The sequence below is a fragment of the Oikopleura dioica genome, chromosome PAR, assembly GCF_907165135.1.
Source record: "Oikopleura dioica chromosome PAR, OKI2018_I68_1.0, whole genome shotgun sequence".
Lineage (NCBI taxonomy): Eukaryota > Metazoa > Chordata > Appendicularia > Copelata > Oikopleuridae > Oikopleura > Oikopleura dioica.
Window position 1 is genome coordinate 14,773,834 of NC_137293.1, and position 16,189 is coordinate 14,790,022.

The 16,189-nt window shown below is 40.5% G+C and overlaps 3 protein-coding genes across 3 annotated transcripts; 1 reads left to right on the plus strand and 2 right to left on the minus strand.

Moving 5' to 3' along the window:
* The first annotated feature begins 10 nt into the window (after positions 1–10).
* LOC145702054 (uncharacterized) lies at positions 11–4,499 on the plus strand. Its single transcript, XM_081779266.1, has 4 exons — positions 11–25; positions 238–359; positions 403–594; positions 4,295–4,499. The coding sequence occupies exons 1-4, from the start codon at positions 11–13 to the stop codon at positions 4,497–4,499; spliced, it is 534 nt and encodes a 177-aa protein (XP_081635392.1).
* A 934-nt stretch (positions 4,500–5,433) lies between these two features.
* On the minus strand, positions 5,434–8,992 carry LOC145702055 (uncharacterized). The gene is made up of 5 exons (XM_081779267.1): positions 8,989–8,992; positions 8,538–8,676; positions 6,257–6,777; positions 5,640–6,088; positions 5,434–5,589 (listed from the first exon to the last, which is right to left on the minus strand). Exons 1-4 carry the CDS (start codon positions 8,990–8,992, stop codon positions 5,868–5,870), a joined length of 885 nt encoding a protein of 294 aa, XP_081635393.1. The 3' UTR covers positions 5,434–5,589; positions 5,640–5,867.
* Positions 8,993–12,195: 3,203 nt separating this feature from the next.
* LOC145702056 (protein tailless-like) lies at positions 12,196–15,095 on the minus strand. The gene is made up of 9 exons (XM_081779268.1): positions 15,002–15,095; positions 14,837–14,953; positions 13,951–14,220; positions 13,442–13,600; positions 13,188–13,391; positions 13,000–13,106; positions 12,870–12,955; positions 12,653–12,727; positions 12,196–12,287 (listed from the first exon to the last, which is right to left on the minus strand). The coding sequence occupies exons 3-9, from the start codon at positions 14,212–14,214 to the stop codon at positions 12,196–12,198; spliced, it is 987 nt and encodes a 328-aa protein (XP_081635394.1). The 5' UTR covers positions 14,215–14,220; positions 14,837–14,953; positions 15,002–15,095.
* Between the last annotated feature and the right edge of the window lie 1,094 nt (positions 15,096–16,189).

Below are 16,189 nucleotides of genomic sequence, written 5' to 3' on the forward strand. Positions count from 1 at the left end.
CATTATTTTGATGTACGATGTCACCGTAATTACTTCAGTTGCTTGTTTTCGCGTAAAAAAGGGAACAAAAATGAGTTGTGGCAGAATTGTCGCAGGTTTCGTTTGCCTTCTCGTCGTTGTCGCTGTTGTTATCATTACAATACTTTTTCTCGGCGATAAACCAAGAATCCAAAAGAAAATCTCTCAAATATTTTTTGATTAGAATTAGTTGTGACATAAATTGAGAACATTGAAAAGCCTTACACAAACATTTGCCAGGAAGGTTCCACTGCTCAGCAACCTGTTTACTTCTTTGTTGGTGGAGAAGAATGGAATACCACAACATATCCTGATGCAGAAGATAATACGTTCCTCATCGCGTAAGTAAATATTGTAGCCCTGAGGTCGTAGATTTTTTATAAGCTCGCCGAATCTGTTCAACGAAGAAGGAGAAGTTCTGAATGACGAAGAAATGGCCGCGGAAATGTCTGGTGATCCAAAGATTCCCGTAAGCGACTGCTACCTCAAATTGATTCCTGAGGGTGATCAGAAGATCATTGTTGCTTCAACGAATTTTGTCTTCAATCCAAATAGCAATGAATTCACAGGAATGGGCTCAATATTATTAAATAGCATCTTCCAAATAGTTAGGCTTACCGCGGTGTTTTCTATTTTTCAGGCTCTTTTGAAAAATCTCCCCATACTTTCAGAACATATGCATCAAGACAAGCCTTGAAAAACTGCACTTGCAGAATTTTCGATATGAGTCATCTTACCCCCTTTTTTGGGGGATTTTTAGCAAGAAAAAAAGCACTAGTTTGATTAGAAGCGGCTTTTGAGTGCGTGCTAGATCGATTTTGATAATTTGATGCCTACCATGTGAAAGATAAGCGCAAGATGCATCGATACATATGAAATTTATTATTGCGGAGTACTTCCTTCATATGATTCTAGAGCTCCAAAGTTGACGCAAGCAGCCAGATACGATAATCCAATATTATCAACTTCTGATATAAGCATGGTATGATGATGTTTTATAGCTCAAATTGAAGCTTATAAATTACTGAACAAAATGGAGTGGTATTTTTTTGACCAGCCGGTTGTGCTTCCGGTTCGTCGCGGTTCATACCCGGAAATAGGTCAAAATGTAGAAATATGTATATCAAATGAATTAATTTTCAACAGCGAATCTTTTGAACATATTCAGAAGTTCAACCGCCCGGTTATTATTGCGGTTCATGGTGGTTCATGGTGGTTCAAGCGCAGAAATGAACAAAATAGCAGCAATATGTATATCAAATTGAAACATAAATTAAGAACATTCATAAAATCATTTAATAAGCCCGAAGCAACCGGTTGTTCTCCCGGTAAATGGCGGTTCCAAACGGTTCAAGCCGGTTCAAGCTAAAAACATGCTCAAAGTGGTTCAATATGGTTATCAAATGTATTCATTTACAATAGCGAAGCTTTCTAGCATATTAAGAAATTCAACCGCCCGGTTATTCTTGCGGTTCATGGTGGTTAATCGTGGTTCAAGCCCAGACATGAACAAAATAGCATCAATATGCATATCAAATTGAATCTTGTATTAAGTACATTCGTCGAATCATTGAATAAGCCCAAACTACCCGTTAACTCTCGTGGAAAAAGGCGGTTTCTGACGGTTCAAGCCGGTTAAAGCCGAATATATGCTCAAAATGGTTCAATATGTATATCAAATGAAAAATTATTCAAAAGAACGTCTTTTGAAACTTTAACGAGATCCGGACGCGTGATAAAACACTGAATATGCGCAAACCGCCCGGTTTTAATCGATTTTGATCGAGGCCAGGCCCGTTTATTCAATTCAGTCTGAGACGGGGCCAAGCCGACCCGAAGGAGAGGCCAGGCCCGTTTATTCAATTCAGTCTGCGACGGGGCCAAGCCGACCCGGAGGAAAGGCCAGGCCCGTTCAAACAATTCAGTCTGAGACGGGGCCAAGCCGACCCGAAGAGGTGGCCAGGCCCGTTTATACATTCAGTCTGAGACGGGGCAAAGCCGACCCGAATGGGAGGCCAGGCCCGTTCAAACAATTCAGTCTGAGACGGGGCCAAGCCGACCCGAAGGGAGGCCAGGCCCGTTTATTCAATTCAGTCTGAGACGGGGCCAAGCCGACCCGAAGGGGAGGCCAGGCCCGTTTATGCAATTCAGTCTGAGACGGGGCAAAGCCAACCCGAAGGGAAGGCCAGGCGCGTTCATACAATTCAGTCTGCGACGAGGCCAAGCCGACCCGAAGGGGAGGCCAGGCCCGTTTAAACAATTCAGTCTGCGACGGGGCCAAGCCGACCCGAAGGGGAGGCCAGGCCCGTTTATACCATTCAATCTGCGACGGGGCCAAGCCGACCCGAAGAGGAGGCCAGGCCCGTTGAAACGATTCAGTCTGCGACGAGCCGAAGCCGACCCGAAGGAAAGACCAGGCCCGTTTATTTAATTCAGTTTGCGACGGGGCCAAGCCGACCCGAAGAGGAGGCAAGGCCCGTTTATTCAATTCAGTCTGCCACGGATGAATTGTATGATCGCGCCTGGCCTCCCCTTCGGGTCGGCTTGGTTCCGTCGCAGACTGAATTGAATAAACGGGCCTGGTCTCCCCTTCGGGTCGGCTTGGCCCCGTCTCAGACTGAATTGAATAAACGGGCTTTGCCTCCCCTTCGGGTCGGCTTGGCCCCGTCTCAGACTGAATTGTTTGAACGGGCCTGGCCTCCCCTTCGGGTCGGCTTGGCCCCGTCTCAGACTGAATTGTTTAAACGGGCCTGGCCTCCCTTCGGGTCGGCTTGGCCTCGTCGCAGACTGAATTGTATGAACGCGCCTGGCCTTCCCTTCGGCTTGGCTTTGCCCCGTCTCAGACTGAATGTATAAACGCGCCTGGCCTCCCTTCGGGTCGGCTTGGCCCCGTCTCAGACTGAATTCTTTGAACGAGCCTGGCCTCCCCTTCGGGTCGGCTTGGCCCCGTCTCAGACTGAATTGAATAAACGGGCCTTGCCTCCCCTTCGGGTCGGCTTGGCCCCGTCTCAGACTGAATTGAATAATTGGGCCTGGCCTCCCCTTATTTTCGCCCGTTTAAAGAGACAAAATCGATTAAAACCGGGCGGTTTGCGCATATTCAGTGTTTTATCACGCGTCCGGATCTCGTTAAAGTTTCAAAAGACGTGCTTTTGAATAATTCTTCATTTGATATACATATTGAACCATTTTGAGCATATATTCGGCTTTAACCGGCTTGAACCGTCAGAAACCGCCTTTTTCCACGAGAGTTACCGGGTGGTTTGGGCTTATTCAATGATTCGACGAATGTACTTAATACAAGATTCAATTTGATATGCATATTGATGCTATTTTGTTCATGTCTGGGCTTGAACCACGATTAACCACCATGAACCGCAAGAATAACCGGGCGGTTGAATTTCTTAATATGCTAGAAAGCTTCGCTATTGTAAATGAATACATTTGATAACCATATTGAACCACTTTGAGCATGTTTTTAGCTTGAACCGGCTTGAACCGTTTGGAACCGCCATTTACCGGGAGAACAACCGGTTGCTTCGGGCTTATTAAATGATTTTATGAATGTTCTTAATTTATGTTTCAATTTGATATACATATTGCTGCTATTTTGTTCATTTCTGCGCTTGAACCACCATGAACCACCATGAACCGCAATAATAACCGGGCGGTTGAACTTCTGAATATGTTCAAAAGATTCGCTGTTGAAAATTAATTCATTTGATATACATATTTCTACATTTTGACCTATTTCCGGGTATGAACCGCGACGAACCGGAAGCACAACCGGCTGGTCAAAAAAATACCACTCCATTTTGTTCAGTAATTTATAAGCTTCAATTTGAGCTATAAAACATCATCATACCATGCTTATATCAGAAGTTGATAATATTGGATTATCGTATCTGGCTGCTTGCGTCAACTTTGGAGCTCTAGAATCATATGAAGGAAGTACTCCGCAATAATAAATTTCATATGTATCGATGCATCTTGCGCTTATCTTTCACATGGTAGGCATCAAATTATCAAAATCGATCTAGCACGCACTCAAAAGCCGCTTCTAATCAAACTAGTGCTTTTTTTCTTGCTAAAAATCCCCCAAAAAAGGGGGTAAGATGACTCATATCGAAAATTCTGCAAGTGCAGTTTTTCAAGGCTTGTCTTGATGCATATGTTCTGAAAGTATGGGGAGATTTTTCAAAAGAGCCTGAAAAATCGAAAAACACCGCGGTAAGCCTACAAATAGTACAACAAAAAACCCTAAATAAGATCTAACCACTGATATGACCTCCTGTGGAAATCAATATTTGGCGATCAATGGCAACGAAAAATGCGGCGGAATAAATATGGAGGATCCGGATTTTTCCATGACCGATTTCGCAAACGTTGAGCTTGGTGACGCTGGCGAACCGGTTCTTTTGCATCTTAAAAATGACAGCCCTTCTGATGGATATTTCATTTTCATGTTCACAACCGAATAATAACGAGTTATTAATTAAGTAAAATCTTCGATTTTTCGTTTATCGTATTTTTTTTCGTTTTATTAGGGTTACACAGTGCAACTTACACTATAATTGTCACAGAAAAAGCCTTAGGAAGTAGATACCATTCGTTCTTTTTTTGATCAGTTTCATAGGAAAAAGTCGGTCTGTTTGTGGGGATCTGAATCGTTTCACTCCAGTTCTTGAGAACGTACTCATTGTTTTCGATACTGTCAAGAACCATTTGATGAAATCTGGTGGCGCCTGATTCTGGTGAAGATGCAGCAGTTACAGTTAGAGGTCGAGTAAATAGAAAAGATGAGTCAAAGACAACTGAAAAAAATTTGAATGGGTTTTTGTTATAATTAAAATTTACCTCTTTCGAACGAAAATTTTGACTTTGGAAGTTTAAGACAGCTCCTGAGGATTTCCCACCCACTAGCATTCACGTACGTTGGATATTTGAGTCTTCTGAGAAATTTTTCTATTTCTCTTTCTTGACTGTCAGGGTGGAGATTGAATCGAGCCAAACTTCGGGGGTAAATAATCATCGTCAGAATGGAAAATACTTTGAAGAAGATGGAATCATCAGTTTTATATTCAAGGTCGTTTTTGAGAGCATCACAGATTAAGGTTGCGACGGAAATTGGCACACAAAGATGTCCATTAGGATGATCAAGATGACTTCTGAAGATACTCTCTTTCATGACTGACATTTCTCGCAACTTTGTCAATTTCGGGTCATCGAAGTATGCTTCACCCGAGGTAGAAATACAGGCGATTCCAGTAGCTTCCTGCAACTTTGCCTTGAACGGAAATGTTTTTGTATGATTGATAATACCGCAGCCTTTTCCCTCTTTGTCGAATTTTACCAAGTTACATTCCTAAATAAATCAGCAATCAATTCAGCACAGTATTTCAACCTCTAAAATCTCGTCGAGCAGAGCCTTCTCATCTTCGTCAATAGGATCAAATAAAAGACTCCAGGCAGTTTTCCATTCACAAAAGATAAAACGGATGATGTTGTCGACCGAGTAACCTTGGTTGCCAATGATTTGCATCGAGTCGGAAAAGCCAGGAGTTCCAGAATCTAAAGAGGTTCATATGAAAACCCAGGACTTTCTGCTAAAATTGACTTACATAGTGATTGAGCCAGTCTAAACTTCGATCCTCGTCGTGCGTATCCCATTTTTCTATAACTCAATCGATTGGTTTTGTCGGATATGATTCCAAAATCGGCGATCTTGGCAACTTTTCCGATCAACAGAACATTTTCTAGTTTCAAGTCGTAGTGGGAAATCCCCACTGCGCCGAGATATTCGACAGCTCGTTTTATTCCGATCGCAATATTTTTTCTTTCTTCAAGATCTATCGTTCCCAATTCTCTTCTGTTCGAAGGCTACCGTCAGCTTTCTCCATGACAGTCAGCCATCCCAAACAGTCGGATAAATCAGTATCATCTGGGTCGTAAAACTCAATGTTCGCAAAGTGCTGGATTATGTTTTCGTGAAACGGAATGTATCTACTGTACTCTCTCCCTCTCGACATGAAAATGTCGGTCTTGATTTTTGTTGCTTGCTTGTAATCTCCTATAATAAAGAATTATCGAAGTATTTCTACCAAAATTCGGACAAAATCAATTCATGGAAGTGCATTTTTGGATTACCAATAAGATTGCTGTATTTGGCCTACCGGCCAATCAAAACCCGGATCTTTAAAATCACTTCCATAAATTGGTTTAACCCTAAAATTCCTACCTGAAGAAAAGTTGAAGACAAGCTTGACTTCGCCCAAAAAATGATCAGTGAAAAGCGCAGAGTCAAATGCCTGAATTCTCACAGCAAAAGGGCGTTGATTAAAGAATTTCTCGAAGACGATTGCTTCCCCTCCTTCCTGGACACATTCAGAGCCCAGCAAAGTCAAGTCCCATTTTCCTTCTTCTTCCTTGATTTCATCTCGATATATTTCTTTGCCAAGCAAGTGAATGTGTTCTTGGAGTAATTTCTGCTGAAAAACTGTCGATTTCCATTTGTGTGGATTTTCTGGAAGAGGAATGCCATTTGCGAAGAGTTGACAAGTATTTTCATCGTGGAAGATGAAACTGGTGAATTTTCTCGCTGTACTGTCTCTTTCAAACTCGTGTCTTTCCATGGATAGAATCAGACGGCACTTGGCAGTTCTCGTTGTTGTTCTCTTGAGCAGAGGAATTAGATCTTCGGCCCAATATCTGACATCATATCCAGGTAGTCCCGCAGGATAGTGATTTCTCAGCAGAGTTCTAAATTTGGTTAGCTAGCAGCTCAGCTATTTTTCAAGTAATTTACTTGAAGCTTTAAGCTCTCGTCAAATCTTCAAAATTTAGAACTCTGTCCCTCAGGGATTCACATTTTTTCTGGTCAACCCCGTTCATCAGTAAAAAGGCTGTAAAACTGCTGAAATTTCGACTTCAAAAAAGCTCAAATTTTCTTATTTGCTGATGCCAAATAGCGGTTTACTTCTGGCCTACTAGTCATGCTCCAATAATTTCGGTTCTAGTAAAATCTACCTATTTTGAATGGTCAAATCAAAAGGAAAATTCTCCCAACTTTCAATTGAAAAATTCACCTTTTATTCTTTGAAAGATGGCAGCTTTTCTCTCTAAAGTAATATCGTGTCTTTGAAAGGATTTTTATATTTTGCACAGTAAGAATAGATCGTCGACTGTAGCTCGCCCTGTTTCCCGAGCAAAGTCCTGGTCCGGCGTTGGTTCTATTTAAAATCCACCAGACCAAGATTCTGCACTCAGGGTCGCAGAGACGAGCCATCAAAGAACCAGTTCTCCACAATCTGCGTTTCCCATTTTTTCCCTCAGAAGAGAGAGAGCGTGTGCCCAAAGAGAAAGAGCGTGCTCGTTTTATTTTTCCTTTTTCGCTGTCAGTGTCACGTGAAAGTAGAAAATCGTCGCCGCGGGGCAAGCTTGACGCCGCCTCGGGTGCAAAATACACAGAATAGGGCATTGGAATCTATTATTTATTTTGTCGGCGAAATAGCCTTAGCTTGATCTTTCCAATTTGGAAGAAAAAGCTTCAATATAAATTCAATTAAAAACTATACAAAGTAATTATTTCGATAGTTATTTTCTCTATTCTCTATTTTTACAAAAGATTGCGATTGAAAAGTGAAGAATAAAGAACGGTGAAGTGTGTGGCTAGCTAGTGCGAGGGGACTTTATTGAGCTGAGTGCGAGATTTGCCCGGCGGAGGCGAATCTGGAGGTGGCGACCGGTTTACCAGAGCAGCTGAAAACCTGCTAAATGGCAGGGACACACGCTTACCCGCTTATTTGCGGTCTTAGTACAGTAACTACAGCTGCTTTAGTAATTCTAGCATGTTACTTCTTTTTTGGTTGATTATTTTGTAAAATAAAATTGTAAAATAGTATTAATATTATTACTATTTTTAATACGGGTGTCACTAAGTAATCTAAAATAACAATGGTCCGGCTATTATATCGTGAAAAAAATTTCTTTATTTAATTATCTATATTTTTTTTGAAAGAAATTTTCTCTTTTTTTTTGAAAAAAATAAGATTTGGCTCTGAAAAAAAGCCGGGTAACCAAAGCATAATTTGCCTTGTTATTTGCGCTGAGTTGAGCTTCTATGTACTTATGTTCTCACGTGACACTCGATAGTTCTTTTGTTCGCTTGTTAATTAGGTTTTGTGGTTTTTGAAATTTTCTACGAATCGCCTTTTGGGCAATTGGAAAACGCCCCCTGGGTAGTGAGAAAACGCGTGGGAAGAAAATAAGGGTGTGTTCACACATTTTACACATTTTAATCCTTTTTTACAAAAAAATTCGGAGCGATAAATTGAAGATTTGGATGACAGTTTTAGAAAATTTTGGGTTGTAAAAAGCGTCTCTGAAAAGCTCTGAATTTTGCGCGGCGGCAAGAAAAGGAAGAGGAAAAAATGAAGTGACTGGTGTGCCAAGACTGAGGCCCGGTGAGGTCAAGTGCGGCAGGGCGCACGTCCGAGCCGTCGCCTCTCAGCCGTCTTTACTTGCCAAATCTGATTTTGCACTGGACAAAAAAAACGCCAGTTTTTGGAAACTTTTCTCTTAGTCGCTCTTTCGCGGATTGAAGTGTTCTGACATTCTGATCTGAGGCTCCGAATTTCAAATTGGGTCTTCCCAAGTTGTCTAGAAACGATGATAAAATTTCAGTCTAGAATTTTTTCTAAAAAAAATAGAAAGTCTGGAAAGTTAAGTTTAAAACTTTGAAAATTCGAAAATTAAGCGCTTGATGAATTTAAAATCCTGAAGAAAGAAATCTAACCCTGTGAAAAAGGCTTTTTCTCAAGATTAGTCTTCCTTGATTTCAATAGAAGAGAAGTGGGAACACTAAAGATTCCTGCATATTGACGTTAACAGAATCTGATTAGATACTTTCCCATCATTTTAATCCTTGTCACAAAGCTAAGGCTTTTTTTAACAAAGAAATAAACAGGTTACCCATTCCCGAATAGGGTCGATATTTTAGTAATGAAAACTTAAGACTGTAAAAAAACTTTGATCTTAATTCATTTCTGTCCATCAGACCTCGTTTTAATTACGAATTAGCAAGAAAAAGGATCAAGTACTAAGCGCTAGAATTTTTACAACACAAACTAACACCGTAAATGATAGTTTCGCGCTAAACGGTTAAACAACAGCAAACTTGACCAAGACGCTGGCGATGTTTGACAGGAGAATGAGCGATCAGAGCAAGATGAACGTTGATCTTTTCAAACATCAGCATCTTTTATGAATAAAAATATGAGAAAGTCTCAAATAAATTTATTAATTGCTGAATTTCTCTTTTCGCTTGAAAATGAAGTCTAAAAAATTCATCCTTATTGATGCTTTTAGAACCTAAGCCTTCCCGTAAAAGATATGGTGAAAGAATTTACGATCGAGAAGACTAGTTATAGCCAGGAATACTCTTTCCAAAACTATATTATCTTTGAGTTAATTGCAGAAATAAATGGCACAATAAGTCAGATACATTCAAAAATTGAGCGGTAAATTTGACGCTTATAAAATTATTAAACGAGCGAATGAAGCGAAAATTTATTGAACCAAGAGGTGGAATTTTTGATGAAGCAAGGCGAAATAAAATAATAAATAATAATACCAGTTTTATCATGTTTTTATTGCTGAACAACAGTGTAGCGGAGATACTGTTCTAGTGCATTGTGGGCTCGGCAACCTGAGTCAGGATATCTACACAGGATGACTGAACAATATCTGATAATGAAATGATGATGAGGATATCTTTCTAAAAAAAGAGGATCCACTCATGCAAGTCAAACTCCTGTGTATAATTTTCAAATGTTTCTTACGACAGTCACGTCAAAATTTCACGAAAGCCCTCGCATGCGCTGCCTCCACGCTGTCTTCTCGTTCTGTCATCCATCAACTTGTCAAATGTCAAGACCGAAGTGGGCATGTTTCTTTTTGCGGAAGTTCGATGTTTTTGCTCGAACTTGGTTCTTCTCAGCATCGTTTCTAGAACTTTGGTTGATTTGATGATTCGTGGTTCTTTGATTTAAGTCTTTAATGAAAACAGATATGACAACTCAGGAGAATGAAATAAAACAGAAGAGTCCAATGGACTATGGAATGTACCCGCTGTTTGATTGTGGCATTGAGACTCCTGTCAGAATCAACAAAGAATACATCACAGACCGCGGACACTACGGCTTTTGTGAAAGATGCGAACGGTAAGTTAAATGGTCTTGTGAAATTTTCATTAAGGGGGTAGAAACAGCTTTTTCCCGAAAATGGCGATTTTTGACCGGCGCTACAGACAAGAGAATCTTACATTTTCAAATTTTCTCTCCAGATTAAGATAGATACATCTTAGATCTAGGAACATCTCCCTCGAAATTTGTTTTAGTTATCAATTTTTTGAGTAGACGGGCTCAGAAGCAACTCATCTCTCCGAAATTCTCGATTTTCGCCACTTTTCAAACACGAATATCTCGATTCACCTAATAGTTAAATAAATTTCATTCAAAGTTTTGTAAACCTCTACCCCTTTTCTAAGAACATTTATGAGGAATTTTCGTTAACATAAATAAATCTTATGTTTTCTTTTATGTAGCTACAGTCCAAAATCGAGAAAGCTGTTTCTACCCCCTTAAGTCAACTATCATTCTAGTGGGGTTTTAGAAACAACTGATCAACAAGCCATTGACGAATCGGAAGATAGTTCTTTTGAAGAATCGGAAATTGAAAGAATCTGTCGGCATTGCTGTTCTAACAAGTTTCGCTACCTCTATGACGACGATGAATTTAAATACACACCTTCCGATGCGAAATTTCGATGCCCTGCTTTTAAAAGTGGAAAGGGATGCAACGCCAAAGATTTGAATTACCAGCAGTTCGTGGTGGGCCTTTGCTGCGACGCTGGAATTGAGTGGACTGCCGAACCAGAAGGTAAAAATACAGGAAGACGTGAAAATATATTTTTTAAATTTAGAGCAGAGATACAAGCTTGCCTATCTTCAGCAATGCTTTGAGAAGTCGGAGATTGAGCTCATTCAAGCTGAGAAAAATTACTATGGAATGTTCAAAGAGCGAACAGAAAAAGGAGGTAAACTTTATTTGGCAAAGAAAAAGGCAGAAGAGGCGGAAAAAGCGATCGAAACCGCAAAAGAAAACGCGAAAAAAGCTCAAAATGAAATCAAAAGATGGAAAAAGCGGCCAAAAAAGCTTAAGAAGAATTGAAAAAGGCTCAGGATGAGGAAGATACGAGCATGGCGAAATTCAAGATCATCTGGGGAAAAGTAGAAGAACAGGAAAAAATTCACAGCCGTACGAGAAAACGATTCAGCTTCTGCAGCTACAAATATTCGGAAAGATGTCAGTGGGAACCTCCTCGAAAATTCAGAAAAACTCGTGAGCCTTAAAATGCTTACACCTTATTTTCCCTAACAAATATTTTATAGACAGCATGAAAAATTTCTGCTCACTTTGCCCACTTCCGTATTACAACGCCGATGGCCACCAAAAAGCGCTTCTTCCATGCGGACATAGCTTTGGCTACACATGCATCCAAACAAGACGAACCTGCCCGAAAAATGGTTGCAACAGGCGATTCACTTATAAACAAATCTATGTAGAGGCGGAATCTGACTCCGACGAGTAATTCTTTGAATTTTATTTTATACACTGCACAACTGTTATAATTCCAATAAAAATACTGTATTTAGCAATTCAAGAGCTTGTTTCGATCGTTTATAAAAGCGTTTCTGTTCACATATCAACAATTTGGTAGAACCTTAATAGTCTTTAATACGATTATGTCCGCGATAATTGAGAGTCCGGAGTCCGGACTATTTTGACCCATTACATCTAAATAGTTTATCAAAAATTGGGTTTCTATTCGCGCGAAAACACAAAACAAACCTCAAAAATGACCTCTTTTACTTGGTAATATTACTCCACATCTTAGAATCTACCATAATAACTGGCGAAGTCGGTCAATGCCTTGATTTAACCAAAAACACTCGTTGATAATTGACAACAAATTCGATTTTAAGGATCTGCGAAATAGAAAAATTCAAGAAAGACGAGTAGAAAGACATCTTTATTTGCAGGAACTTAAAAAAAAAATCTAAAAAAGAAGGAACAAATAAATATGAAATGAAAGGTTTCTACGCTACGAAATTGAGTTTATACGGAATCAAAGAGGTCAGCCATCATGGTGCTTATCGGCAATGGAAACATGTTGTTGAAGAGCATTCGATCCATTGACTCTTTGTTTACTAAAAATATTCAATGAAAAAGGAGGAAGCAAAACATTCATCAAGCCAGTTACTCAATAATGGTAAGATGGTGCTTTCTGTTCAAAATTAGACAGTGCTGACAATCGAATTATTAACTAATATTCTTCAATAAGTCCTCCAGAAAAACAAATGATCCTGCTCCTTTGCTTTGGGCAAACTCAAAGTTATCCAAGGAACAAATTTTGGGCAAAACAAATTATGCATGTTTCAATTTAGTATTTTGTTCAACAAGTAGCATACAGGAATAATCAACAATTACACTCGAATAACGGATTACTATCACTTCTAATTCAAATGAAAAATTACGTAATTGCTAAGCCAATTACAGTATTAATGGCACTTACCGTCTCGTAATCGAGAGACCAGGGAATCAGTTGTTACGTCATGAATTCCAGAGCTGTTGAAAAAGTCCGACATGGCTGAAAAGAAACGATGATAAAATGGGATTAGCGAAATCTTCATTTAGAACGAAATTATTAGAGTCTCTCAGAGAAGTTCCAGAAAATGATAATACCGAAATAGAATTGACGCAAATTAGGCGCGAAAACAATGGGTTCTTACCGTAGAGAACCAAGAGCCCGCGGGTGGTGATTTTCTCAGTCAAATTAAGCGATTGAACTTCTTCGACCAAGTCCCAAAAGGAAAGTCTGAAAATAGCATTAGAAAATGTGGCTAGTTGAAAATGACTTACGATTGCTGCTCGGAAGTAAGTCGAATCTGCGCTTTGATCATCGGAGTCAACCATTCAACCATTTCAAGCATCATAAACGAGGCCCAGAAATCTTCTAGCATCGCGATCTTAATTTTGATAGAAATAAGGGTGTCAGTCCTTTAACAGCAGGAAGAATTCGATGATCTGGTATTCATCACTTCTCTTACCTTATTTTCCTTAGGCACGGCCGACAAGTAGGGTTGATTCTTCACCCAGCGAATGCAATCAAAGAGCGATTTTGACGAAAATTCAGCAAGCAGCATCCGAAAAGTATGAAGCCCGGCTCTGAGTTGAGCCGCTTGCGGACTCATCTCTGCCGAAGTCGAGTTGTCTTCGTCCTCGCTTTCTTGGGAATTGCCCATGTCGACTACCTAGCAAAAAGACAAAATTATGAAACTCTTATTCGTTTTCGAGTAATTACCTCTACATCGTGGTTTGTCGAGGATGTAACAAGTTCCTCCTCGTTTCCACTTTCCGAGGAAGTGTCCTGGACCTGGCTCGCGGTAGACGAGTTGATATTGCTCGGCAATTCGGGAAGAGTTCTCGGTGGCATCGCGCTCGGTATAGCTTGAACTGGATTCTGGATTGAAAAAAGCGAGTTACTTGATATATGAATGTTTTTAGTCGTTATTCAGCCGTGAAGCAACTAGCTTTTACGTGCTTACTAAACGGTTGATTCGAACTTCTAAGGTAGCAAAAATTAATGATGAAAAAAGTAAGTTTTCAATAAAAAAAGATAAGTTATTATTTCGAAGCGCACATGTTTTATCAAGATTGAATCCTTATTGGAAATCAGCAATAAATAAACAATTTGCGCCGATATACAATCAGTAACTTTCTTTCTCTGATAAACGATAAACTAATAACACTTCTTTATCATTATGATTTATCAAGCGTAAAATAAGAATTTCCATTTTTATGGACAAAAACCGAATTGGTATATATTGCAGAATCCGATCCTGTTTGCGTAGGGGGCAATCTCGTCCGCGCCTGCCCAGGAAACGAAAAGGGCAATCCGACATTACCAAAGCCAAGATTGAGTCCTAGACTCCCATGGGGAGACTGGCCAGCGATACTTCCTTGCTGCATCAATCCGGGAAACGAGTGACCGGTTTTGGCCTGCATCGAAGCCAAGTGCTTGCGAATCGTGGACGTTCGAGGACCACGTTCGTTCTGGACAGCGTCGCGATTCATCCGCACCTGAGTGAGTTAGTCAGTTTGAAAGAGTGACACTATCAGCACTTAAAAAGGCCTTGTCCCGACATTAGACCGAGTGCTGCTAAAGTCGGGACGTCTTCGGTATTAGCCGTGCGATATGACGAATTATCAACGTCGTATCTTATAAGCTTCTTGATCTTTTTCCCGAAACTCAAAATAAAAAAAATAATCAATGAAACTAATTCTTGATTCCGAATTTTCAGATTCATTGTCAACTAGACTCCAACGCAGTTATTAAGTTGAGAATTGTCAATTTTTCTGCTCTAAAATGTGGTCAATCCAGGAAAATAATTCAGTTAGTCAAATTCCTGACTGTACTGAATTATTTTGCCGGAATATGCCCCTTGTTTTCGGCTCGAAATCCTGAGTCAGGGTCCTGAAAGAGACCGTCAATTGACTGAGCCGATCTTTCTGGACCCTGACTCAGGTTTTCTACACAGGGTCCAGCCCTGAGTTCGATTGAAAAGTTCGAGACTTGAACTTGAGAATTCTAGTAGTTCGAGTTCTTGTTTTACTATTTTTCGACTAACCCTCTTTCTTTCCCGGCTAGATAATCCCAAGCACACATCTAAAATTGCTATTATTATATTAGTTTTACCTTCAAACAGCGTTCTAATCTGCAGGCGCGGCACTGGTTCCTGTGCGCCTTATCGATTGGACATTGTCCTTGGATTACGCCCTTGCAAATGTAGCTTCGGCACTTCCTGATGGATCTCTAAAGGATCAGATTTCGCGTTTTTTGATTTATGCGTTCTGGACAAACCTTGAAGAATCCGCTACATCCATCACAAGCATACACACCGTAGTGCTTGCCGGAGCTGTTGTCACCACAAACGCGACAAGGAACCTCTAATATTCGTCCTGAAATAGCAAAATTAATGTTCCCGCCACTGTCTAAACTTCCCCTTGACAAGGGTCCAACAGAGTAGGCTCTTCCGACCTCATTTTAGAATCAAGTACTTTTCACGATAAATAGGGGTCAGAAACTTTCAGAGAAATAAGGGATATAAAAATATCCTATTCAATAGGGTTAGGCTTAGGGTTATGATTTGGGCACAAATCAAGAAAAGGAAGTGCATTTTTGGGCGACCAATAAGATTGCTGTATATGGCCTTCCGGCCAATTAAAACCCAGATCGAGAAAATGCTTTCTTTTCTTGGTGGTAGTAGGGGGTTATCATTCGAGCTGCCCCTAACCTTTAACCTAACCCAGGGGGCTACGCCCCCCAGGACCTCCCACCTAAGGTCTTAACTAGGGGGCTTCGCCCCCCGAAACCCCCCTTGAAAGTTCCTAGTCCCTAACCCTAGCCACTAGCCCAGATTCTAAGATATTGTATGGCTCGAATCATAGGCGCGAATGATAACCCCTCTCTACGTTCTTGGTTCTGCCCATGATTCGGAAGTCCCAACACTGTTTTTTTTTGCGAATGATAATATCTCAAGATCAGAGAAACAATATCCGCTTGTAGATCGATTCTCACTCGCCTAAGGCGGTGCTCTTGAAGTCGCAAAGCGCGCGATTAACTCACCGGAGAGTGGATTACTTTACTCGAAAGGAAATTCACTTAAAAGGTTGAAGCGAAGTCTTAGCCTTCCGTGCAAATCACTAAGTCCAGATTTACATCTTATCCGCCAAAAGAGCACTACTACCTTTCAAACAGGTGCGCTGCTTGAAACAATCAAGCCAAGAGGCCACTGCTCTCAGCTACTGTATAAACGACAATTAGGGAGTTCTTCGTCAAAAGAAAATTCAATTGACACTGTTGTTAATTTTTGGCAAACATGCTTTCTTGCCGTACTAAGGGGCTGTTTTTGTGGGGCGCAGCAGGAGGAGCAGTTTCTTGTCAAGGAGGGCACTTGTAAAGTGAATGACAGCAGGAAACTGGCGTCACTGCTAGAGCCATACATTCAAGATCGACTGACGGTCGGGCGGATAGACTGACTGGAATGTT